At 39.7% G+C, this 24,428-nt stretch overlaps 2 protein-coding genes across 3 annotated transcripts in view; one reads left to right on the top strand and one right to left on the bottom strand.

The window, feature by feature from the left end:
* The window catches only part of LOC137295154 (uncharacterized), a 30,093-nt gene extending 14,742 nt beyond the window's left edge, over positions 1 to 15,351 (top strand). The window contains exons 9-15 of the mRNA XM_067826475.1: positions 2,434 to 2,735; positions 9,325 to 9,501; positions 10,025 to 10,205; positions 10,551 to 10,694; positions 13,289 to 13,353; positions 13,553 to 13,627; positions 14,860 to 15,351. Coding sequence (XP_067682576.1) covers positions 2,434 to 2,735; positions 9,325 to 9,501; positions 10,025 to 10,205; positions 10,551 to 10,694; positions 13,289 to 13,353; positions 13,553 to 13,627; positions 14,860 to 14,971 — 1,056 coding nt within the window. The 3' untranslated portion in view covers positions 14,972 to 15,351. The remainder of the gene's footprint in view (positions 1 to 2,433; positions 2,736 to 9,324; positions 9,502 to 10,024; positions 10,206 to 10,550; positions 10,695 to 13,288; positions 13,354 to 13,552; positions 13,628 to 14,859) is intronic.
* A 2,806-nt stretch (positions 15,352 to 18,157) lies between these two features.
* On the bottom strand, positions 18,158 to 21,623 carry LOC137294549 (lysoplasmalogenase TMEM86A-like). 2 transcript variants are annotated; one of them, XM_067825589.1, is made up of 3 exons: positions 21,557 to 21,623; positions 21,214 to 21,329; positions 18,158 to 20,121 (listed from the first exon to the last, which is right to left on the bottom strand). In XM_067825589.1, the coding sequence occupies exons 2-3, from the start codon at positions 21,240 to 21,242 to the stop codon at positions 19,446 to 19,448; spliced, it is 705 nt and encodes a 234-aa protein (XP_067681690.1). In that variant the 5' UTR covers positions 21,243 to 21,329; positions 21,557 to 21,623; the 3' UTR covers positions 18,158 to 19,445. The 2 variants fall into 2 exon arrangements, with proteins under 2 accessions (XP_067681690.1, XP_067681691.1); XM_067825590.1 differs by having other exon boundaries at positions 21,214 to 21,326; positions 21,557 to 21,596.
* Positions 21,624 to 24,428: the final 2,805 nt, after the last annotated feature.

Below are 24,428 nucleotides of genomic sequence, written 5' to 3'. Positions count from 1 at the left end.
AAGCCACTGAGAACTACTAAAGCCACGAGGACAATTTTCACAAACGTCAATGTACAACATTGCATACACTAACCCCGTACAGCTGATTTTGTGACCATATCACCGTTTCTTTCACAGTAGATTGAGAGAGAATGAAACAATGACTTCAGAACTTGAACTTGTCATGACATAAAGGTCGTGGGGCATCCCCGCTTCACAATCATTTAATCATTTTCATAGGGTTCATAACTCAATTTTATCTTGTTACTTACTATGAAGAATTTATTATCACATACCTTTCCGAATACATTGTATACCGGAATTGCAACTGACAGGAACTGTGCAGGTGTGATTCTGATGTTATGTTATTTATTTTATAAAAAAATGTATTTTATAAAACAAAATAAATAAATGTGTACGTATGTATATATATATTGCTAAATGCAATCATTTAGGTAATATTCTTTCATTAAAAACAAATATGAATGCCAACAATTGTTTGAAATTGAGACTAACGCTAAAGAATATACCAATTTTTAAAAATATTAAAACATGATATTGTAAATTCAATACTTGGTCATGATCAAATTCAAATTGCAAAAGCCCTCAGTAGAGATTCCGATGTAATAAACGATTTTATAGTTGAAGAAAAGAAAAGTTACTTGGATAGTCAATTTCTTTATTTATTCCATTGTTATTGTGACAATAAAGTTACACCATGTGTTCAATGGGTTTGGCCACTGAAGCTCATTATCAAGCAACAGAGAGGTAGTTTGGATCATATATCATCAGATGTGCATACAGGAAGATTTTATTTAGAGTATGCACACCTGTATAGAAGTCAGCAGCCATCATAGACTTATTCACATCAGTTTTTGCTAAACCACAAAATTTATGGCAGAACAATCATCAGAATCTGTCTCTTCTTGCCGGCATGGGGTATCTGTGTGTTCATCAGTAAGGTCAATGAAGAATGACTTCCATGCTCTGTCACACAGTGCATCTACTGAACTGAAAAAAAGGAGATGCACAATTTTGATATTAAAGAAAAATTAAGAAGCAATATTAATTCTTGATTATAAAAACGCTTTGATATTTTAAACTTTTTTTCTGCAGGTAAAGGACAATACAAACACCAATAGAATAATAACTACCAATAAATAATTATCAACTTTTTATCAACAAGTTTTCATTCAATAAAATGACTACTTTGGTGTGCGCCCTCAGTTAACAGAGACATCATTTTGAACATATTATTTCCATTATTACTTACCTGCAATCACCAAGAACTGTTCATTGAAACTTCTTTTTCCTGGGCATCTACAAGAAAAAATAATATGTTTATGCTATGATTGGTGTGATGATATAAATATAATGTTGAATAAGGTGATTTAACTCATAATTAAACTTCATTAAGAAGAATAATGATAAAAAGAGAACAAATATATTAATTCATGATAAATATGGATATTGGCTGCAACCATATTCATCACAATGAACAAAAATGAAAATATGTACAGTTATTGTCAACCCATAAGTGCATGAGACTTTTGTAGAAAGAATTAAATATATGTTCGTGTCATATTAATAAACAAAATGAAGGTTGTGTCATTTGCTTCATGGTAAGTGAAATGTGCAGTACAATATGCAAATGTGGGTTTACGTAAAAAAGCCATCAAAAATAAAATATCGACCGTAGCCATATATATTTCGTACCAAACAAAAGAGGAAATCACAGTGAATGTTCACAGGTTTATTTTTAAAATGCTACTAGTGCTGTTATTGTGAAAGCGTGCGAAAATTAAGTAAATATTTCAGAAAACGTTCATACTTCGTCGTATTGCATGAGTGAAAATAATGAATTACGCGACCTCCACAGACTTATAAATACCACTAAACCAAACTTTAGCTAATCTGCTTCTATTACATCCCGGTAACTAAGGACTGGTATTGAGAATTAGTAGTCGTTATTGAAAATCAAAATCGGGACTTTCGCCGATTTTGCGCCGTCGCCATTGTCCTCACAGAACAACGATCACACATGACAGCATTCATCAAATACAAAGACATGTATATGCTTTAACATCGCAAATAAACCTCAGACGCACTGTTGCAAATATAAGCATGTTCACGAGAATAAATGACAAATATTACATCTTACCTTTGTAATGAAAATACGTGAAATCTATGACTGACGTGAACACACGTTACAGTCAGCTTCCGGATAGGCTGCGCAGTACAAGCCGCAGCGCTGATGGTTTCGCGCATTGGCTTGAGGGCCGTCCCTCTATCGTATGGTCTCTGTTCACATGAACACGTTAATGAACATCGATTTAATATAACCAATATATTTTATTAAATGTATATGTACACATATTGAAAGGAATTGTTTTGCTCATGAAATGTGTTTGTTCTGTTTTACAGACAAAACAATGACGTATATTGGGTCCACAGACTATACCTATCGATCAGTCTCACACGTGGAGTTGCTGCGAGGCACAACAGGACTGTTACGTGAAGATGGTTTTGGGAGATGAGATCAGCGAGCCGGCGTATATTTTCGGAACTCTGGCCGTCGCCTCTGCTGCTAAATATGCATTTGGTGCTTACACAAGATGGCAGAAACTACAGCGGTTTGAAATGGTTGGTCGTATTTCTGAATTGACTGTGTTCCCGGTCAAGTCGTGCAGAGGAATTTCCGTACAGAGTGCGCTGGGCAGTCGTCACGGTTTGAGAGTTCGAGGGGTCACAGACAGGTGAAGGCCTTTCTATTTTGAATTTCACATGATATACATGATTCTGTCGTGATATACCCATTTGGAGAGTAACCTGATGAGCAAAAGAAAGTGAACACTTTTTATTTTGAATTTTTGGCAAAGTTGTTAAAAAGTATAATCCTTTTAGGCCGAAACGGTTCGCCCACACATTGATTAATAACACGCCCAAACGCAGCGTGTCGGCTGTGTCGAAGCACGTGAATTTGCGAAATTGGCAAAACGTGCATCTGGGAGATTTTGCAATCTGGTGTAACACAGCATCGATTAGGTGGCCATATATGGGGGCTGGTGGGGCAGGGCCACGATCAGGCGGACTACGTGTGACGACCCCATAGGAAGACCGCCATCTGCGTACTCTTCATCTGCGCAACCGGGTCATCACGGCAACGGATACTGCGGCAATGGTTCTGGGACATGTCATTAGTCGACGTACCGTGATACGTCTGCGTGCAGCAGCTATCAGAACTCGACGCCCTCTGCGTGGAAACCAGGAACATCGTGGTGACCCAGGAACCTCGTGGTGACCCAGGAACATCGTCGTCGTCGGTTACAGTTGGCAAAGGCTGGACGTCGCTGTCTTGTACAAAATTGACAGCGAGTGTTTTTCACAGTCGAAAGTCCATTCACAATGTTCCATAATGACTGTATGATTTGCTTTCATTTTATCGATCATTAATAACGGTGTTCACTTTCTTTTGCTCACTAATTTATAATAACTGTTTACTGGCTGTTGAGAGTAATTTATATAATTCATCTTTGTGTGATGTAGATCATAGGTAGTTTCTCCTAGTAACACGCATGTCAGATAACACTACCCTTCTTTGGCCGTACATGACGCTGGGTAGAAAGCACAACCTTTCGTAGGTGAAGCGGAACCTATGCCAGACAACACAACATCGCATGGGTAAAGCTTTGCTTCTTCCATGGCAGTACCTCTTAGGGGTGAAACGTAACTTCGGCCGGCTTCTGCTTGGTAAACTACAAAACGTCTTTCGCAAAGTACTTTCTTTCTGTTTTTTTTTAGAACCTATTACCGAAAATGTGACTACGTTAAACAGGACATGGTGGTTCCAATTTAGAACGGGTGGCAAGCGATATTTGGGCCAGTTTTAGGAGGGAACTTCAAAGACAAGAGCCTTTATAAAAATAGATACTATGGGTTATTCCCCAATCAAAATCTCACTGTAATTTGTTTGTGGTTATGCAATAGCTATCTGTAGATGCACATATACTGTACACTGAAGTGTATGTTTTTGTATGCATAACCAATTAAAGACACATTGTTAACGCACTCCCCACCCATCTCGTTTGTTCAGGATATTCGAAAGAGCTAACTGAAGTGATGACGTCCTCTTAATAGTTCCTATGATGTGTAATAATCAATACTGGGACCAATATTGCAGTCTCATTTGAACAAGTTAATGAACAGCGCTGTATTTTAACCTATATATTTTATGAAATGTACATGCGCACAAATTGAAAGGAATTGCCTTGTTCATAACATTGATTTGTTTGTGCAGTTTTATAGACAAAACAGAGACATATATTGATTAGCCAGGTGCCCGTTTGAAACACACGTTTACGATTCACTATCATTTCATATTGGATTAAAGCCTGTTGCGATGACAGAATACCAAACTGGAACGATATTTTCACGAATATCATAAAAGACATATAAACCATGTCTTGTCTTCATTTCGACAAACCTTAAATCATCATTCTGATAGTTCCGTATATCGGGATCGGGTGGTCACGCTCGCTGACTTGATTGACACATGTCATCAGTGCCCAATTGTGCAGATCGATGCTCATGTTGTTGATCACTGGATTGTCTGGTCCAGACTCGATTATTTACAGACCGCCGCCATATGGCTTGAATATTGCTAAGTGCGGCGTAAAACTAAACTTACTCACTCATTGTATACGTATGAAGAGGAATAGCCAGATAATCATAAACAAAGAAAAGTCTTATCCTAAACGATACATTCGAGTGCTGTTCACATTTAGATACTCAATCAAACCATCTAATATTTTATCTAATCACGAAGGACATCATTTACATGGTAAAATCAGTCATTTTATGTACTGTCGAAACAGTGTCAAAATTCTGACACAGAAACCGAGGCCTTTCATACAATTAATGGAAATTAGGTCACATACATACTCACCAACATACCGATATCATCTTTTTTTAACGTAGCAATTTAAATACATAATACAAGCCATAGCAACTTAAAAGGTATTTTCTCCAGAAATCTTTACTGCTTTTGAAAATATGGCCATTACACTGTTAATATGGTGCATGATTCGTCAAAATATATCCACTCAAACAGGAGAACATGGGAATGTGTGATCTAACCTACATATAGGCTAGACTCATCCTAATCGCTATTACTTATAATCATGTAATAATATATAGTCTTTTCCTGTGAACTGTGATACTATCAAACGTATGTAGTTTGAGTGGGGACATTTGTAGTTTGGTTCACTGTGAACAAGATATCACGAAGATATAGTGTCCATATCCACAGCAACTTCATTCCAAGAGATCTAGGTCATGATGACCCAGTGTCAAGATGAGTTATGATGCCTTATCTTTATATCCTACGTGTTTGACGTCATAGAGGGAATCAATTCTCGACATTTATTGCGTGTCATATTTAATATTGAGTGCATAACGTTATGCATAACAACACAAACCCACTACGTATATACTTATGTGGGATATCAGGTAGCAGTGTTTTTTCGCTCACACATTACACAATGCTTTTTATTGGAGCATGATGAAAACCGCTGAAAGTAAATTTTTAATTTAACGCTTAAAGTTTCTGACATTTAGCTGTGACTATACTGAAAACCGTCAACGTATTTGCATGTTATTATATACCCATGTAAACATAGGATTGTACTACAAAGGTGCAATACGGATGAAGTGGTCAAATTCTGTATCACTGGCTCGTTGAAGATACTGCAGTGTAATATTTTTATGGCAATATTACACTTGTGTAATACCGCTTGACGTACGACGTCAAAATGGTTCCAAACCGGCCGCATCGTTTTCTCTCCATTAGGCTTCGAAAACAGTACGTTGATCGGTACGACCCATGTAATCAAAGGATCGCTACGCAAATCGAAATAGTGTTACACGTTTTAGGATAATTTGTCGGTGAAACAGAATCAATTTTATAACGATGTTTAATTAGATGTGCAGACTCATAAAACATAAAACAGTTATGGAATGTGCATATTATATTGAATGAAGTGTGTATGATGTGACGAATCGGCACATCTTTCTAGCCTGTGGCAGAGGTACTTTACTGGCTCGCCGCATGGAACTCTGGGTAGGAGAGTGATCGCGAAAGTGCACATTCTCACATACCTTTTGAACTTTTTATCTCGGTAAGGTTCGTACCCGAACGATTCCGAATGCTGTTTAGCGTACGATCACGTCCGGGTGAAAAGTCATTTTCACCGCAGTTTCCGCCAGTTTATATTGGCGAGTAGTAAACACAATACTACACTCGCGTTCGTGAAATCCCATTTTTATTATACTCGTCAAAGAATTAGTATCAAAACGAGCGTTTGATACCAAATCATTACTTGTTTAATAAAAATGGTATTACGCGGAAATGCGTTTAGTATCCTCTATTTATTCCACCCCCGATTCCCTATAATTGAATCCCTGCTGATTATACTTTCTTCAAAGCTCGGCACTTTCCGGGATTTTCCGTACCCACTAAATTTCGCTCGGGAAATACCAACATTTAGGCACTCATGTCGCACACATAGTACGAGTGAGTGGGTAAATTTAGCTGTACACCGACTCAGTAATATTCCTGCTATATGGCAACGGTCGGTACCCACACAGAAACGTTTTGAAAACGCTTCGTATGGTTTTAAAAAGGTTGTTTGTACTTGTTTTAAACATATTTTATTCACGAGAAAAGGATTGGGTACAAGCTATACAACTTAAAACACCTTCTCCGTAGTATTTACATAATACTTTTCACATTCAAGATGGACGGACAAGAACAGAAAGATGAGAAAGATAGGGGCAATTGCAATAATTAAGAAAATCCTGTTGACTGACAAAGATATGTTTGAACAATTTTAAATATGTTTTCATTGGCATGATCAGTCAAATCTGCATTGCCACGTAGCAGTAACTCAGAGTTTATAGTAACATTGGTAACACTGCGTAAATTGGCCTTCTTGGTAGATCTCTGTTGAGTATATAGTTGACAGTCAAACAGGTAACGATACGAATTTTCACAAACATTTCCACAAGAACATTTTGGATTATCTATTATACCAGCATGGAATATATCGTAATTCAGTTGAAAACGTTTTTAAAATCTAATTTTGTGGAGTCTTATTTAACGTTTTGAAAACTGTTTGATGAAACGGTGGCGAGAAACATTTGAAACCTTCTAAAAACGCTTTCAAAAACGTTTAAGAAATGTTTGCGTTGAACCTACTTGCGATTGTAGGGATATCAGAAACGATATCATCTTCTGACATCGTTGCAATGCTAATTACCAACACTAAGGGTTTTGAATCCCGTCCAGTAAATACACACATGTAATTATACTTGTGAAGCATGCCAGTCGTTATTATTATGTGAGTGATTGAGTGAGTGAGCGAGTGAGTTTAGTTTTACGCCGCACTCAGCAATATTCAATCTATATGGAGGCGGTCTTTAAATAATCGAGTCTGGACCAGACAATCCAGTGATCAATAACATGACCATCGATCTGCGCAACTGGGAACCGATGCCATGTGTCAACCAAGTCAGCGAGCGTGACCACCCGATCCCGTTAGTCCCCTCTTACGACAAGCAAAGCCACCTTTTAGGGTTATTATTAGTGAAAACAAAACAAAACAATGATATGTTTTAAAGAATACTTTATTTCATCAATGTATATGGAATATAGTCAGCTTTGACACTGGGCTTTTCTTGCGTCTGTGCTGGCTTCTGATATATCCGCAAAGAAATTCTATAAATGTTTACTTAGGAGATAAACATCATGTGTTGGCCAATTTCCGGGTGTTATTGAGTATTTGTAGCACGGGAATGCATTTGGAACCGACGGCGTCAGCCGGAGGTTTCAAATGAAATATTCCCGTGCTTCACATTGTAAACACAAAAGTAAACCAAAGGGGTTTTAGTGTCTGCACTCGTTTACGTTGAATACAGACACAGCAGTGAAGTGTCATCAGCTGGCCGTATCAGCTGGTTCTCATGGTAGCATCTGGAGTTGCTCATTTGTGACGTCATTCTAACTTTACGTCACAATATGATTTGAATGACGCCACCACTGTTGATGACACAACAAAACAATTGTTTACGTGTCAATACGCGGTGAATAGTCTTTCAGTTTCCGGGAATCTAATACCATTTAATCATGTTTTTCAACCAGTCAGATTACAGAACACAGTGACTTTTGGTTTACAATATCACTTCACTCTTGATGAATCAGATGCTAAATTACTGCTACAGAATGTTTCAGTGTAGTGAAACTATGCCGAAGAATACAAATTGTTACAAAATAAATACAAATCAATTAACCACAGCAGACCATTAATCATATATAGTAGGAATTTATTAACAACCGAATAAAAAAATAATTTGTCAAATTGTGCAAGTGATTTCATCTGGTTAAATTGTATTATACTTTTTAGGGCAACATTTACATGAGGAAGGTGTTACAATGTTTTTACGGAACTGAATGTTGTGTATTTCTCACATTTGGCCCATGTTATAAATGATAAGTTGCCTTTTAATGGCAGAATGAACTTTTATCTAAAAGTATTTCTTAGAGACATATCTATACATCTCTTGTTTAAAAGTCGCATAGTATGTTTACTCATAAGGGTCTGGTTGTCAGGGAAATGTCGTATGCTGTGTTCTTTAAAATAACAAATTGGCGTCACCGACGCGAATATAACACTATGCCCCGATTTCCTGCACATCCATGATAAGCAAGAGTGTCTACGTGACCAAATCAGTGTCGGCAGATTGGATACGGGGCAGAAGAAGCAGGGAAAAGTCTTATATTTGAAAACATGTCTACATGACATTTAATAAATGATGATATTATAGTTACGTTAAGTCGACCGTTCTTTGTAATTTATTTGATATCACCATGCACTCGTCCTTGCATTATTTGTAAACACAGATACAGTGTGACATAGTTTGGATATGAATGTGCACTTATTAATTTACTAATCTGCAAACCTATATAAACATGCTATCTCATTTTGCTTGTACTATTGATTTTGATCATGTTAACATTGGTGTTCTTGTAATAAACACTCATTCTAACACTACATGACAAAGGTTTTATGCCTCAAGTAATATCCGTCACACATATGCTGATAAAACATCATAGGAACATATACAGTTACAGACAAATAATGAATGTTCACAAGGCAAGGTATTGACTGAATAACCTACCTACCTACCTACCTGTCTATAACAGCCTCACTTGCTTCTTTCATTGTTCTTAAAGCGACACACCACTATGACAATAATATGCGATAGACATAAAGTATCATCTGTTTCCAGGCACTGGATGGTAACCAAGCCAAATGGCACCTTCATCTCTCAAAGAATGAGCCCGAAAATGTCGTTGCTGAAAGTCAGTTTCCATGGAGACCAAGTGTTTATTGACGGACCAGGAATGCCAACACTGAAACTACCCATCCACCCTACGGTTGTCACGTCCCAGGTGAAGAAATGTCGGTATGGAGAAAAGAATATTTTTACAAGTGAATGTAGTCAGCTAGGATGGACTAAGATTCTTGACTTTAACTGAGAGTTCGTGTCCATATTGGAGTTCTAATTTACATCCGTAAAGATTCGTGTTGGTATTGGTCTTCAGCAACCCATGCTTGTCGTGGAAGGTGACCAAATGGATCGGGAAGTCAGACTCGCTGACTGGGTTGGCACATGTCATCGTATCCCAGTTACGTAGATCGATGCTCTTGGTGTTGATCACTGGATTGTCTGGTCTCGATGTTTTATTGACTGACGCCATGTAGCTGTAATATTGCTCGTGTGGCTTTGTGCAACAAACCAACCAAACTCACACATATACCCGGCACTAGCTTTACGCCCCTTGAAGATCCGTGTTACAATTGATCTTCATAAATGCTTTTCGTGAAAGGCGACTAATAGGATCGGGTGGTCAGCCTCGCTGATTTGGTTGACACACGTCATCGTTTCCCAACTGCGTATATGCAACGCTCGTCCATTCTGCTTGCAGTGTGTGGGTTTGGGGGACGGAGGGGCTGGACTGTGGGCAGGAGGCTGCAGACTGGATGTCCTCTTTCTTGGGAAAGGAAGGACTCCGGGTATTGTTCTCGGCTCCTGGACTGCACAAGAGGGATTCCAGCGAAGAAGAAAAACCATGGGGATTTGGAAACCCTGCTCTTCTCGGCGACCAGGTAATACTGTGGTAGTCTCGATTCATGTTTAGAGTTCGAATCCCAGGTTCGTGCCGTGTCAACACCCAACCTGCGCCTTTATAATTTGAGCAAGGTGGCAAACGTCTAAGGCTTTTGACACTTTCACCCATCTTTCAGCGATCACTAGTGTTAAATGCTCTTTGAAGCGGGGTTAAATTCAACTCACTCACAGAATGTAATCATTACATTTACCTGCGATCATACACCACTGCGATGCGGTAGCCCAGTGATAAATTCTCGCAAAACATGAAATATATTTAATGAAGTGAGTTCTGTGTCTTATGTTCTGCGGAATATTTGGGTTAAAGCTAATTTTTACTACAGTTAGCGTTCAGCGACCTTGCAGCATATACGCTTCTGTCGGAGGAATCTCTGGACTTCCTCAACAGCAACCTCAACGAGAAAGTGACTATGCGGAATTTCAGGCCCAACATCGTCGTCAGCACCAACGGAGAAGCGTTCGATGAGGTATGAACATAACCATCAGAAAATGATCGAATCTCATCATCAAGTTTATTCTGTATTTTAAGTCCATAGTTCTAATACATTTACATCAGGTATGTCGACTATTTGTTGCAAATTGAATGTTAATCTAGTTTTTCAATATTGTTGATGGACAAGACGTATTCATTACGGAGCAGAACATATCTATCACAGATACAGAAAACATGGTATTCGTTTTGCTCAACGTTCATATCACAGTGCAAACAAATAGATGCTGTACCCGATTTATCACTGACTTTCATTTTACGTTGTTGGTTAACCCTGAAATAATGCATCCTCGATATCTCCAGGGTCTACGTTAGGAAAAGTCTCCACTATACTCTGGACGCATCTACGGGTCGGCCCGATATTTTTATTACCTCCCTTTGCTGACTCCGCTTTCTCACAGTAGCCAATCAGAGTGGTCGCCGTAACCGAATTTGCCAGTGTCAACAAAGGTAGCAGTTGAAACTGCGAAGGTTTGCTCGCCGTGCGACTCACAATTTGGGGAAATCATACATGCAACTTTATAGGTCCGAAACCTTTTTAAAACATATGCAAGAAATCCATCTAATACTTTCAGAGAACCTACGCATGGTTTGTTTGCCAAGTTTAATCAGTTAGAGAATTTAAAAAGCGAAAGTGAGTTGTGATTGGTTCGCTCAAATTCCCAGCGTAGACACCTGATTGGATAAAAAGCCAGCCAAGGGAGGTAATACATTTATCGGGCTGAGCCGTAGATGCATCCCGGGTATACTGGAGACTTTTCGGAAAGTATACCCTGGAGATATCGAGGATGGAAATAATGAAGAGATATGCGAAATTTACACATCGATCTAACTAGGTTTCTATAGTCAGGTTTACTATATGTGTTTCACATTGGAATATGTTCTTAATACTAGAATAGTGTGACAAATATGACAATGATTCCCTATTTTGCTGCCAGGATTGGATGTACATATCAATCAAACGTCTTCTAAATGTGGATATAAAAACAGTGTGATCCCCAACACCTTGCATAATCTATGCATAGCTAAAGCCACTTATGAATAACACGAACGTGAGAAACCCAATTAATTTTACCATGTTCGTCATGTAATTTAAGCATTTCATAACAATGTAAAGGGCAACGTTCTATCTCCATAACTCAATCCAATATTTTATAACTTTTATCTGTGTTTTATGAAAAAATAGTATCGTCCGGTTTCTCCAAGAATAGCTTTGTTTACTGCACATTTACCTACCCCTAGAAATCTTTTGAAGGAGCTTGTTTGTACTCTTTCTATAACCTCGTGGTATTGTACCCCCAGATTTCTGACCCATATACGGTCCCATTGCTTTACGTGCTTGCATAGCGAGTTTCACGTGCTTTAGTCCATATTAATCTTGAGGAAAAGACAATACCAAGGTACTTGTAATAGGTCACAGTTTCAAGATTGATATTATTATAAGTCCATTTTTCATGGAGAGTATACCTCCATTTCTGAAGATTTGTCTATGTTTACACTTAGTCCCCATTTCGATCAATACTCAAATAAGACATCTAATTGCAGACCAACAGTGGAGAAAGAAAATATAACAACATCATCTGCAAATATCAACATGAAGTCGTCAATACTCTGATTTACAAACATACCATACTTGCAGGTTTTATGCATTTCGTGCACAAGTTCATTGATAGAGAATATAAATAATACAGGACTTAAAATACAACCTTGTTTAACTCCAGCTGATATACTGAAAGATGTTGTCTTGTGATTGCCGACGTAACCGCTGCTTTTACGGAAGAATACATGTTTCTTAAGACATTATAGATTTTACCATGACATCCATTTTTACAAGGAGATATTTCCTTCTGTCAACGAGGACAAAGGCCTTAAAATCTGTAAATGCACAGTAGAATCTACCTTTGTGCTTACTGAGATATTTTGTACATAGGGCATGTAAAGTAACTATTTGGTCTACAGTGGATTGCTGAGATTCAGCAATTTGTTTATTATTATCTAACCTGATTCTTAAACATTTTTCTATAATTGATGTAAAATTCTTACCACAGCAGTGCAAGAGATATATGCCTCTGTAGTTGTTTGGGAATGATCGAATCTTTCACATACCAAGGAGGCCGGGTAGCCTACCGGTAAAAGCGTCCGATTGTCACGCCGAAGACCTTTGTTCTACTCCTCTTCTCGATATTGCGTAAACGTCAAGTAACTCACTGTAACGTACCAATATGGACGCGCCCGCAAAATACCACGATCAGTTCTAATTTTGCGTGAGTGAGTGAGTGAGTGAGTGAGAGAGAGTGAATTTAGCACGACGCCGCTTTTAGTAATATGCGAGCAATATCACAGCGGGGGACACCAAAAATGAACTTCACGCATTTCACCCATATGAAGATCCTCGACCAGCGAACGCTTTAACCACAAGGCTACACCAATGCCAAGTTAACCCGACGGCAAAATTTTACATGTCATAAATTGCACAGCATATACGTCCATCTGCCATTATTAGGTTGGCTCCGACACGTCCATGTCTGGCATGTTTTAACAATATAAACACTGATGCTCCTCTCTGTTCAGGACAAATGGCAAGAAATCAGGATTGGGGACAAAGCTTTCATGAGGATGCTGGACCCATGTACGAGGTAGGTCCAGTTGGATCATCTGTTGTCTCAGCTGATCTGAATGTTAATGCGACTCATGGATAATCCCCGAGTGTGCCGATCCGATCCGATCCGAGTGGACATGACAGCGACAGCCTTATTGCAAGTGATAACTGTCCGTTTTGTTCTTTCCTAATTTAGTTCACATCCTGACCCATTTGTCTTGATATTTGTTCCCTAGGTGTGTAATGACAACAGTAAATGTCGATTTGGGAGAGAAATCTAAAGACCGTGAACCACTGACAACTCTAAAACGGTAAGACTACTATCGCCAGTGGCTGAAGAGTTGATATAAATCCAGCTAGGGTCCGTGCAGGTAGCAAAAGGGCTGTGAGTCCTCATGGTCCCTAGTATAGGTATCTACCTTCAGTTGTTGGTGATCTATAGCCAGTTTTCATATTGCACTGTTCAAATAGTTCCATTGGTTTGACTTTCCATTCTAGTTTTAATTGTGCTTGTGATATCCTAGTTGTTTTGTTGCCCTTTGACGACAGGTTTTGTATTATACAAATACCTATTTCACTGTCAAACATGTTCTTGCCACGATGTGACTGAAATATTGCCGATGTGATGTTAAATCTTAACACAGTCATTTTAAAACGGGAAGAACGTATGCGTGTTTTATACCGCCTTTTTCTGAATCCCAGAACGTCTGTCGATTAATCATGGTGTGAACCAGTGGTTGATATTGTGAGCGAAGTCTGACGATGACTGGGTTAGGAGGTTTAAATTAAGTCGGATTCAGTCTAAGCACTTTTCGTTACAATCCACTACTGAGTCTAACAAAACCTTGTGGGAGGTTGCGTCAGGTAACCTTTGAGATTGACCAATCAGAACTCAGCTTACCAAAGTGGACATTCGCACATACTTTTTATCTCGAACCGGTTCGTACACGAACGGTTCCGAATACTATTTAGCGTACGCTCGCTTCCGGGTGATGCACACGGCATACGTCCAGCCATGACAACGGTGAGTAAACGGCCGCTGAAAATTGTGTTTTTGGCAAAATTCAAGGATGTCATCTTGCGGAAATATTAGCTAATGGTAACCATGTGAATAGAAATCCCAAAGCGTATGTACTGCAGGTCAAATAATTGTGTTATAAGCTGATTTTTGTTTGTGCAGAGATCTTTGTCAGTGACCTGAATATTTTGAAAGTCCCTCCGATCCCAAGATGGTAGCCGTTGTCTGATTGGTTAAATCTATTTAACGGTCTCGCGTTTGGTTGGACGGTCATTGGTCGCTCAAAGGTTCTCTGACGCGACCCTCTACTAGGTTTTGTTAGACTCAGTGGTGGAGTGTAACGAAATACACTGAGACTAAGTATACTTAGACTGAGTCGGATTTTGCATGTACTCAATACTAGTTATCATCTTAAATGCCTTTTACAACTATTATGTGTATCTAGGACAGGAAAGACACAGTTTCCATGAATTACGAACATCACCGCCGTTATGTCTGTGTTAATAAGATCCCGTACTGTTTCAGTCTGCGATGTTTCCCGGGATATGCTTCGTCTCCCCTTTTCGGGGTCAACTGTGCGGTCGACGTGGAAGGAACACTCAACGTGGGCGACCCAGTGTATGCTTTAAGAAAGTGAAGCATTTATAACGAAACAACAAAAATTGATAATATGGGATTTGATCTTTCTTTCCGAGTGATCCAGTTTAGTTTTAAGCTGCCTTTTGGCAATATTCCTGCGATATCACAGCGGGGATCCCAGAAATGGTCTTAACTCAATTTGGGAAACTGAACCCGCGTCTTCAGCGTGATGAGCGAACACCTTGACCACTAGACTAAACCAACGCCTGTTTCTTTCCGAAAAAGCGCCATATTCTCTTATATCAGTACCTGACATTTAAGACAAACACCATGTTCTCATTTACCTACATACGGCACATAAGAAAAACACCATGTTGTGTAGTTATGTCTAACATATAAGAAAATACACAATGTTGTTTTACAGCTGTATCCAACATATACGACTAACCCCATGTTCTCTTTTAACTATATGCGGCTTAAAACGCACCATGTTGTTTTGTGGTTATACTGGACAAAATAAGTTAAGGATATTAGTATTTTTATGCCAGATATTTTATCAGTGCGTCAGTGAATAAATACATTATTCATAATTTCAAAATTTACAAATATCCTTTTCTATTTTTGTCCAGTATATATGCGGCATATAAGAAAAACACCATGTTGTTTTACATCTATATACGGCATATAAGAAAAATACTATGTTGTTTTATAGCCACATCTGGCTAATAAAAACCAACTCCTGTTCTCTTCCAGCTATATCCGGCATATTTCCTAATAGGGAAACACGTTGATAAATGCCGTATGGATCACTGATTAATCCACCTGTGTTACTTTCTTTGGCCCAACTTTATCGAGAACCGTTGATCTGACATTAACGTGGTTCTTTGTGCTAAAAGTTGGCCCAATGCCGGACCCAGTACTTCGATATTAGACCTGTCAACCAATCATTATGCATCGAATTTCGTCCTCAGCTTCCTTGAGTGTAGAACCAAGTTATCTGGCCTGAGTTAACCTTTCCATTCCACTACGAGTACTGTTATGGGCCTGGTTCTAGTGGGTGATTACCGTGATATGTCTACATCACAGAAAATAACACCAGATAATACTTTCAGCACCGCACTATCAGTCAGGGGTACCTTTATCAACTGCCATACTTTATTCCATTTCACAGGCCCCAAAATGCTGGTATTTTTGTAACCTTTAGGGATACGTAGGATGGCATTGTGTGTGAGTGAGTAAGAAATTACGTCGTTTTAGCATTATTCCGACGGTATCACAGTGGGGACAATAGTATTGTTCTTTACACGTGTTACCGTGAGGGATACAAACTTGGCCTTCGTCGTGGCGAGCGAACCATCTACCCAAACGTCACTGGTTGTATGTGAAAATATCAGTGTTTATTCCATGTACAGTAACAAGATCTGTCGTTAGAAGGAGCCTCAATACAACCTGATCTACGATAATCGTTCCTGCATCGCCCGTGGATGCGTGTGGTCCATCTTGTGCAGTGAATATTCTGGCCGGTTTGGGCAGGTGCTTTATTTAACTAGCATTCCCTGCCAAGGCCTGGTTCTACCCGGGAACGCTCAGACATGGTATTTCTTGACCTTCATGGAAACCCGCTACATACAGAGTACAGTTAGGCTGGTGTGTTATTCAGGGTTTGGCCAAACTGTCAGTAAAAGGAATTGACATACGCACCTGTTCGGAGTTATTTTTAGAAACTAAGGAATTCCCCAAATGAAATTCTGTAACTATTTGATTAACAACTTAGTCACGTGACACACTGATGTTTACCTTTTAGCCATTCGACTCTATATTAATATAGTCGTGTGTTACTTACATCAAAGTTTCCACATGAAGTAATTTCTGTCAAAGATGTTACGGGAGACTTCTTGTTTGAGGTACCTACATCTTAAGCATGTCTTACTCTAACTGATAATCAATACATGGGATGTATGTTAAGTAAAAGATCTACAGTACTATATTTTGTATAATAACTACATTGTCCGACTGTGTAGGTGGATTTGAGTATCTCCCGAGATCAAGTGCAAGTTCAAACTTGTTGACATGAAATCAGCAACAGTTATTCTCACTCGCATTGAAATAGGGAATGTAGGATACCTTTCTACACTTATCATGGATTTGAAATGCTTATAATAAAGGGCATCAATTATGCAGCTGAGATACTCATAAACTACAGCAGGAGAACCTAAAATTTGGATAGGGGATATTACCGTTAAGAAACGTTTAAAGACAGAAAAGAAGGTCGTTAAATGACGGCAGACCATTAATTTCGACAAATTAAAAATGAAGTTCCCATACATTTTTAAGAGTACACAACAACATGACTGTTGATGGTTATCAAACAACTCTCGTTTAAAAAAATGAATAAGTATCTTTACTCAGATCTTGTGTTAACTTTAAAAATCTGAATCCTGGTTTAAACAAATTATCTTAACACAAAAAGCTAGAGTCGTCCAGTGAACAGGACATTGACCAATCCGCTTATGCCAATACCTTGCAGTGTACACAAGTTCGAGAAGGGCTCTGTTACTCTTTCTCTAAACCATGGTATTATCAGTTTGAATGCCTACTTTCCTGAGTTGAGTCACATCCGGGATTTGAACCCACACTGTCAAGATGAGCCACCTCATCACTTGTCTTGTGGCCATCTCTCACGTACATGGTTTCAGTATCTTCTCACAGCTAAGCAGTGGTGGGGTAGCCAAGTGGCAGAAGCGTTCGCTTGTAACGCTTGTAACCCGGGTTTGATTCCCCTCATGGGTACAGTGTGTGAAGCCCATTTGTGGTGTTCCCCGCCGTGATATTTGCTGGAATATTGCTGAAAGTGCCGTAGAATCATACTCACTCATTGGTAACGGTTCTGATCGTATGAACGTCACGCACGGAGTGGAGCCTCTCCTAGTTACACATGGATAAACAGCGCCTGTCTGATCACTGGCATATGTCTCTGTTTCACGACAGAACCATATGTAATCACCGGTGAGGAATATGGATAATTATGCTGTTCGGCGTCTTCCGGAGTCCCACACCATGGAGGATGAACACTTGCTGGATCACCAATAACACATCCTCAAGCAGCATCGCTTTGTCTTGTGGGATGAATGGAATACATACTAATCGATAATTCATTGTCATTTGAGCCCTAGCGCTTTCTTGACAAAACAACTTTTCGTGACGGCGGTTTCGATGTTGCCATGGAAACACGATAGGAAACTTGTTAGATTTTTCTTTTTATTATCATTTCACTTGTAAGTGGCTGACAATTCATTGTTACGTCAACGCTTCCAGACATATTTAAAAGGCTTGGGGTAGGGAACTAAACAAATTCTTTGTACCCACACCAGAAAACAGTTTAGAGCATGTCCAACAACGATTTTACCTCAGCATATCGTGCCCACAATCAATGATTTTTAGAATTATCAGGTAAATATTTTTTTCATGTACAACCTAGGTTCACTCACCAAACTACTACCCACATCGCACAGGATCACAAGCATATCGATTTGTTGAATCTTACATTCAGGAAGATTTATGTAACAGTAGGCTGTTGTTTCTCGTGACCTCATCTCGTAAACAAACACCAACAAATAAGCACACATTGTGCATAATGACAATAAGGCAAGGTTGAAAGACTTCAAGCATGTGTGTGCACTGCCTCAGCTTCAGTGACCAAGCCGTGGCCATGTACTGCCTCGCTTTAACTATCGGACATGTCCTCTGGTCGCTGTGACATGGCTACGATTCACGTCTACATTCCATTATGAAATCGTTTATTGGCGCAATATCTGATGTCCTTCATGACTGGAAACTTGGGGACAGAAAATATGAAAGTCGATCAGTAATCAGTTACATGTTTTTGGACTGTTTTGCAGATTTGACAAAGATGACAACTTGGCTCCAGAAGACAACATAACATGTCCAGTTAAAGAGAGCATTTGCCATCATTGTCATTGATCGTTGCAAAAACCTCTCTGGAACAGCTTCAATCAGAACTAGATTGCGCCAAGAAAACGAAACTTAAAGAGTTGGTTATTTTCTTCTTCACAGTTTCTATGATAAGGGAATGCATCCTCACTCCGGACTTTCCTCCTGAATTTTACAAAATGACCACGTGACCGGTCGTCCACCACGTGAAATCCTAGTCCACCCAGGCCCCTTCTTTTTTCATGCCACGCTTATACTCTGCTCCCCCAAATCTCAAAGTTGGAATGAGGCGGGATATTCTTGTCAAGGTCTGCTCTCACAATTTGTGGATGACTTTTGGTGTAAATTCTTAACTGAACAGACATCTGATTTTATCCATTGCTGATCTTTGCTTATTTCACTGACTCATCACATGAAACTGTTAACTCTGATTTTTGTAACACGATGTCACTATTACTCAAGTGCAAAGCGAACCCAGAGGTCATCAATTGACCCTTGTATGTATCAGCGACCAGTAGATATCGTAAAGCAAAAGATGGGCAGTAACAGCTACGATGTCGAAACTCGTCAGACTCGCAACGTCAATTTCTCACAGTGGACAACGCAAGGCACATTTGACCAGCGTAATAGGTGGCCATTATTATCACTTCAGCCAAAGGAACGTGAAACTTCCATTTGTCCAGCCCTATCAAACAATCGGAGAACATAAACAGCGCAGCACCGCATGCTCCGAAACAAGACGAGTTTGTCCGATCATACAAAAAGTGTTCCACAGCAAGCCATCCAACTCCAAAAATTAAGCCTTGATATACCAGCACTAACGCTTTCATAAAGATGGAGCTGATGCCACTTGAGATGAACAGGTACAGACACATACTTAACAACGTGAATAACACACCGCATCTTGTTCTCTTGAAGTTGAATCCAGTAGCTAGACCGAGCATGTAACACACGTGCGCAACGGCGAAGAAAAGCATGCCGGGAATGAACAGCGTTTCGCGCCATATTAGGCACATGTCTCCAAGGCTGGAGAAGAATAAGCCTACACAAAATTCTTTAGCATATACCGTCTGTTCTGTTTCCTTGGTTGTGTGCACGAAAAATGCCAACGACCATATTGGGATGGCTTTGACAATTGCCGCGTCCATCGTCTCGGGTGGATACTGCAGGTAGGGGCGGTATAGGGTGAAATATGCCCCCACGCTTAGATAAAAAGGAATGAGCCGGATGTCCATCAAACAAGTCGCCATTCTTGCCCTGGGGAATATAATTTTTCATTTAAAGCAACTCTGGAATTATGACTGACATGAACTCTGAAATTATCACTTAACCACGACATAATTATCCTACATGGTGATATCTTTGCTTCGTCTTAAAAAGCATAACGTATTGTAACCCTAGAGGAAATATATTTGGTCAGGAAGTGATATATCGGATATATCGGCATCTTTCTTTCAGCTCAAAGTGTGGCATCAGCGACTGACTACTGACCGGAAGGCGCTAAAAACTTGTATGTTTCATCCATGATTACACGATGCCATTTAGAAAGTGGTCAAATGCAACATGTCATATTTGGGATTTCACTTCCTTAGTAAAGAACAAATTCTAAGCCGCCTAACCCGCTCAGCCACCGCGACTTCTCAGTCGCGGGTTAGGCGGCTGACTTTGTGTGCTGGCGATTAGGTGCCTGACTCTGAGGGTGCGGGTTCGAATCCCGGATGGGACTCAACCAAAAAAGACTAGATTTTGTACTGTACTAAGAAAGTGAAATCCCAAATATGACATATGTTGTTTCATCCACTTTGCATTGTTTACGTTATGAAGGGAAGGTTATGATAGGTCAGTTACAGGAAGTTAGACTTGTCTCTAAGCTAATATTTGATAGTTTCACATACAGCCGCTATGTTGATGGAATATTGCTGTTGTCTTACGGCGTAAAGCCAAACCCACTCAATGGTAGTTTAAATTAATATGTTTGTCCCTGTGACAGCCAGACGACCTTGTACTATCGGGTTATATACTCATTTAAAGAATTACTACACTTAGCTTTCTGTACAGGTTTGGAGCAAGGCTAAAAGGAAGACCCTCTTTGTAAATATAACATTATTAAACTACTTTGACATGCTCGCACCAAAAGAAGAAATACGAAATGAAACCCTCCTAAATTTCACCTCTGCCTAGCTTTTCTTAAAGAGTCAAATTTTGTTTGATGTCGATGTTTGCTTTGAAAACTTCGTTCATGGCAATTTCGACATGTATGTTAATCAGTATTCGGCTGCTGTTTTCCATTGCATTAATTCATACTGCGTGTTGATAACCCTTTGGTAACTATAAATGCAATCAACCAACCTTGAAACGATCTGTGAACCGGCACCCATGGCAATAAGCTTGTAAGAGTTGTCTCCCTTATACGATTTTTTCCTCCTGCTTCTGTCCGCTCACTCGAGGCGAAGGTCAAATGTCTGCTGACCTCGGTATTAAGAACAATATATCAAACATTACGTCTGAATCAAGGACACACATCAGTTACTGATTTGCAGTGTCATATCAACACGATTCTACATGCAGTGATTACAGCGAACAATACCTCACCCACACGTGGTATTGATCGAACTCTGCCACCATTACCACCACCTACAGAACGCATTGTATATTTAACAATTGGAATAAAGACTTGTAATTCAGTACATACCGGATATCCCGACTGTAAGTGACATCCCCATTGCTTTGATTGATCCCATTTGTGAACAGAAAACCAGAGGCGAGGCTGTTTTACATGCTCGGGGTTGCGCATGTCCCTTCTGATACTGTCGCTCATCAACATAATGATGTCGCATGTACATATCTTAGTCGGCGGTGTGTATAGTTGCTGACATGAAGTCATGGACAGAGTTGATAGTAGGTGTGTAGGCACTGATTTCAGACGCTCTGGCACACATTTCAACTGATGACAGTACGTCTGAGTGATGCTGATATCAATGTTATCGTGCCGACCATGCCAACATGTAGCCTAGTGGTTAAAGTGTTCGCTCGTCACGTGGAATATTCGGGTTTTATTACCAGTATGGGTGTATAACGTGGACCCCATTCCTGATATTGTTGGAATAATGATAAAAACGTCATAAAGCCTCACTCACTCATTCACTTGCCCCAAACACGGCCAAATATTGAAGGAGGTCATTTGTCAAGTAGACATGGCTGTGAGAAAATTGTGTAGTTTCACAGATACACAGGTAATTATTTACAAAAACATCATAAGAAATGCATGTAACACGTAGATGCGTGAAATATATACAGAACCTCATGAAAAATATTTTATGAGAGACTAGGAAAGATCTGGTTAAGACTCACATTGCAAACTGTTACTTGTGTAAAACATGCTTTCTTTGACTAACCATTAAAACAGGTTTTGACAAATATGAACAATATGTTTCTTCGGTTTAGTAATTGAATACTAAAATTAGGCCATTTGATCACAATAGCATTACTGTCGTCATTAAGTAAAGATCGATAATACAGAACCCGCGCCTCGTCAACAATCTTACTTGGTCTCTGAAAACTTGCTTTGTTCAGCACGTCCATATTCGCATATGCAAGTTTTTAATTCATGAACAGTCGGGGAAAAAGAAAGTTTACGCTTGAAAATTCACACATCACTCGGATCATTACATCGCACTTGGCAGGTTACCATCTACCATGTGAACTTTTTGTAATTGAGGCGGGCAACTGCATATCTGGTGTAGCAGCTACTTCGTCTTGACTCAGTGCAGTCTTTTGTTCAGTGTCTGTATCCGCATACCTTTATATATCCGGTTGGTTAGTTGAAGGGGAGTGGGGTGGCCCAGTTGTTAATGTGTCCGCTCGTCACGCCGAAGACCCGGGTTCGAGCCCTCACATGGGTACAATGTGTAAAGCTCAATTTTGTTGTATCCTGTCGTGATATTGCTGGAATATTGCTAAAAGAGGTGTAAATCCGTACTCACTCACTCACTCACTCTCATTTGACCATGCAATACCTGTTCAGTTGACCTGTTCAGGTATATATATATACGTATGTTTCTGTTGCTTATTCTGTTTCTTGTTTGCCATTTAATCCGGGGTATTCTGGCCTATATTTCACTGGCTTGTAAACAACTGGACCATCTAGTACAGTGGTTCATGTTGATATCGTTGCGTCTGTGGGACAATCCTTGATATCTCCAGGGTATACGTTCGGATGAATTTCCGCAATACCCTGGATGCATCTATGACCCGATAATTTTATTACCTCCCTTTGCTGGCTCCGCATTCTCACAGTAGCCGGTCAGCTATGCCGCCGTTACAAACGAACTTGCCAGAGTCAACCAATATAGAGGTCGCAGCTACAAAGGTAAATGTTAGGGTGGCACTTCTGAACAAACCTCTTTATCTTGTTGTTCCATCCTTCCAGGTTATTGTTGGTACGGTGGCCTTGTTTTCGAAGTGATTCCACACATCGATATCAACATGAACCACTGTACTATCTGGTCCAGTTGTTTACAAGCCAGTGAAATATAGGCCAGAATACCCCGAAGTGAATGGCAAACAAGAAACAAAACAAACAACAGAAACATACGTATATATACCTGAACAGGTCAGCTCAACAGGTATTGGATGGTCAAATGAGAGTGAGAGAGTGAGTGAGTATTGCTTTATGTCGGTTTTTCTAATATACCAGCAATATCACGACGGGGGACATCCGAATTGGGCTTCACACTTTATATACCCATGTGAGGAATCGAACCAGGTCTTCAGCACGACGGGCGGACGCTTTAACCATTAAGCAACCTCACCGGCCCTCGGATGGTCAAATGCCCCTGATGTGGGACAGCTGATGTGCACATATGCAACACTGTTGACGTTATACATACATTATTTTCTGAGCTGTTTAAGCACCATCACTTCCTTTATCCAGGATACACGAATATCCAACTACATATCTGACATTCAACATTGTAATTATGCCATTATTTACAATCAATTATGTGTAATTAATAGATGTACAATCCGCGGAGAAAATGGCATGCAGTGTAATTATAACATTACATGTAAGTATGCAGGAATACTGCTCAATTCTTGTTTGACATTTCTTGACGGGGATTTACAGAATAACGGAATTGTACGACTGCCCGAGAGTATCATACATACAGGAAATGCACACCTGGAACGTAATTGAGAACCCCTGACATATTTCATGATAGTAGAGCAACTGTTACCCATCGTTAAACATGAATGGGACTTTCTTGGACACCGTGTGAGATTGAGAGAACCCCTTCTCAAGAATTTTGCACAGCTGGAAGCTAGAATGGCGGCAATTGCTATTTGATCTTACCAGAAGGTTTAATAGTAGCATGAGGAGGGGATTCAAGCTGTCATCCAAGCATGTCAGGGACACACCCGATTCCGATGCCAGACATATCACACGTTAACATGTGACATTCCTTGTGCATAATCTCTTGTAATAGTCAGCCATTGATAATGCTACGAACATACTTGTTCAGTGACTATTTTCTAACTCAATAGTGACCAAATCACGTTGGTTACGC

Source organism: Haliotis asinina, chromosome 8, assembly GCF_037392515.1.
Source record: "Haliotis asinina isolate JCU_RB_2024 chromosome 8, JCU_Hal_asi_v2, whole genome shotgun sequence".
Taxonomy (NCBI): Eukaryota; Metazoa; Mollusca; class Gastropoda; order Lepetellida; family Haliotidae; genus Haliotis; species Haliotis asinina.
Note: the sequence above shows the minus strand (reverse complement) of the source record. Positions and strands in the feature narration are given on the sequence as shown.